At 34.6% G+C, this 2781-nt stretch overlaps 1 protein-coding gene across 5 annotated transcripts in view; it reads left to right on the top strand.

The window, feature by feature from the left end:
* Positions 1-2781, top strand: part of RBPJ (recombination signal binding protein for immunoglobulin kappa J region) — a 115861-nt gene that overhangs the window by 67736 nt on the left and 45344 nt on the right. For all 5 annotated transcript variants that reach the window (XM_014548893.1, XM_014548894.1, XM_014548897.1 and 2 more), the window contains one exon: positions 485-523. In XM_014548893.1, coding sequence (XP_014404379.1) covers positions 485-523 — 39 coding nt within the window. The remainder of the gene's footprint in view (positions 1-484; positions 524-2781) is intronic.

The raw sequence follows: 2781 nt of genomic DNA, 5'->3' as shown, positions 1-2781 counted from the left end.
GAGGGTGGGGTGGGAACCGGGTGGAGGGGAGCTATGGGGGGGAAAAAAGAGGAACAACTGTAATCTGAACAATAAAGATTTAATTTTTTAAAAAAATGTATAGCTCAGTGCCAGCTTGTGATAAACACTTGTGACCTCTACACTACCTCTTGGGCTGTGAGGATATTTCTGGGTGCTGTAGATGGTGTGAGACAGGGACTTTGGTTAGTGGTTTTTTTTGCAAAGTTATCTCTGAAAGGTACCGGAAATCTTCATCTAATTAGTGTGCTACATGCTCAGAGGCCTACTTCGAGTGTGCTGTTTTTGTTTAGGAATCATTTTTGTATTTTGCTATTTCTGGGTATAGATGTTTATCAGAGGATTTGTCTCTTCACTGGTCAGTAGGGTTGAAGTATATGTTATGAAGGAGATTTCATGTTTCCTGAAATGCTTATGGAGTATGTCATATAGCTGATTTAATTTTTTTCTTCTTTTTTTTCCCCAGAAAATTTGGTGAGCGGCCTCCACCTAAACGACTCACTAGGTAAGCATTATATTGGTCAGCCTTTCAATAAAACATTTTATACAAGTGTTAGATCCTGTCATTTTCAAAACTATATTAGGTGATCTTGAAAAGAAGTTATTGATATATTGGTATCTAGATTATAAGCTTAGTCCCATCCTCTCTATCCCACATCCCCTTTCCCCCCATAAAAATATCAGGATAAGAGGATACGTTTCAAAGGGGAAAGTAAGTCTTTGAATATAATCTTGGGTATCATATTATAGTTAATATCACAAGGGCTGCAGTGTAAAAAATAGTTTTCTATATCTGGCTGCATTTAGCCAGTCACAATTTGTTGATTATACATGGGACGTGAAAGATACTTAATACATCCTTTAAGAAAAGAATTTTACAGAAAACACAAGATTTTACCCATTTTAATGAGTCTGTAAATATACTGTGTTCCAATGATATAAATTAATTTAATAATATTTTAATTGCAAATCTTAAATTTAAAAGTATTAATCTTGAAAATGCTTTTAAAAATTTCTAACAGTCAGTGGTTGTAAATAAAAAGTAAGACATTCAGTTCCACAGTTTTAGTCCTAGAGTTAATGCTAACCCTGCATTGTTAGTATCTTTCAAGAAAATTATAAGCACATATAAACATATGCCTGTATTTCTTCTTTTTAAAGTCTGACATTATACTTGACTATTGTTCTGTATATGTATCTTCTACTTCATTCTCTACATTGTCTTCACACTGCTTTTGTTTTATTTTTACATTAATGGCCATTTGGATAATTTCCACATTTTTGCTATTACTTAAAAGCTGTTGCACTCAAAGAATGATGGAGAGATGCCAGAAGGATTCCAAGGGAGCCAGCTTGAAGAAGCTTCCTTTTAGCCAAATCATGGGCACTTTGATCATCAAAATAAATTATAGGAATGGATTACAATCCATATAATGACAGTTAAGAAGTCTACACTGAGTTAAAAAATGATTCAGTAAATGAAGCAGAAGAGATAGCTTTTCCTTACAGAAGAATTTTACCTAATAAACGTAGAAGGAATGCCGGAACTAGGAAATCACACTTTGGCAACCACTACAGTAATTGTTTCAGGCATAAATCATCAATGAATGCTTAAACTATTGGTTTAAAATCTGATGAGAAACAAAGTATTTACATAGTCTCTAAGTGTGTCCTCACAAGTATGTATTATTTATAAAGCAAAAAATAGTAATGTCAACGAAGAAACCTGGCAGACACCACCTTAATGAAGTCATCTAAATACTAACAATAGGACAAATAAATGTTATGTGCATCCTGAGAAGGACATAATATTACCTTTGTGCTGTTATTGCAAAAATGTGTAAATGTCTAAATGTAAGCATAAGAAAACATCAGACATGCAAATGAGGGGCATTCTATAAAATAAATGGCATTTACTCTTCTAATTTTTCAAGAGCATAACAAACAAAGACTGAGGAATACCTCATTAAAGAAGACCAACAAGACATGACAACTAAATTAACTAAATCTTCATCCAGGAAAAAATTTTTATTTTGATCTAAAGCTACAGTTGGCAAACATTTTCTGTTAACGGGCCAGATAACAAACATGTTAGGCTTTTTGAGCCACACTGAGTCTGTTGTGACTTCTCAACTCTCTTCCTATATCCCCAGATAAGCCATAGAAAACATGTAAATGAATGGCATGTCTGTTCCAGCTCAACTTAATTTTGAGAAACTGGAGGCCATCCTGATTTGGCCTGAGGGCAGTAGTTTTTCAACACTGTCCCCCTTCTCCCCTTAGTAAAGGACATTAGTGGGACAGTGGCGACATGTGAATAAAATCCATAGATGCAAATATTGTATCCATGGTATTGCATTGTGATTGTATAAGAGAGTGCCTTTGTTTTAAGAAATAAACACTAAAGTATTTTGGGTAAAGGGATGACATGTCTACAGTGTGCTCTTGAATGGTTTTAAAACATCGTATACAAACATGGTAAAATGTTTGGGGGAAAGGGGACTAGGCATTCTTTGTACTACTTTTACAACTTTTCTGTAATTCTGAAATTACATTAATCAACATTAAAAAACTTTTAAAAAGGCATTACATAAATACTCCACATGAAGTGGGCTAGGAAAATATAACTTGTCTCACAGGTTCATCTACACTAATAAAAGAGAAACATGGTAATTAGTGTACGACCGCTACCCTTCCCATTGGCTAATCAGCATATCCTTATGCAAATTAACTGTCAGCCAAGATGGCAGCCGGCAGCCATGC

Source organism: Myotis brandtii, unplaced genomic scaffold (genome assembly GCF_000412655.1).
Source record: "Myotis brandtii unplaced genomic scaffold, ASM41265v1 scaffold525, whole genome shotgun sequence".
NCBI classification, from domain to species: Eukaryota; Metazoa; Chordata; class Mammalia; order Chiroptera; family Vespertilionidae; genus Myotis; species Myotis brandtii.
The sequence above is the reverse complement of the archived record's forward strand: the minus strand, read 5'-3'. Positions and strand labels throughout refer to the sequence as shown.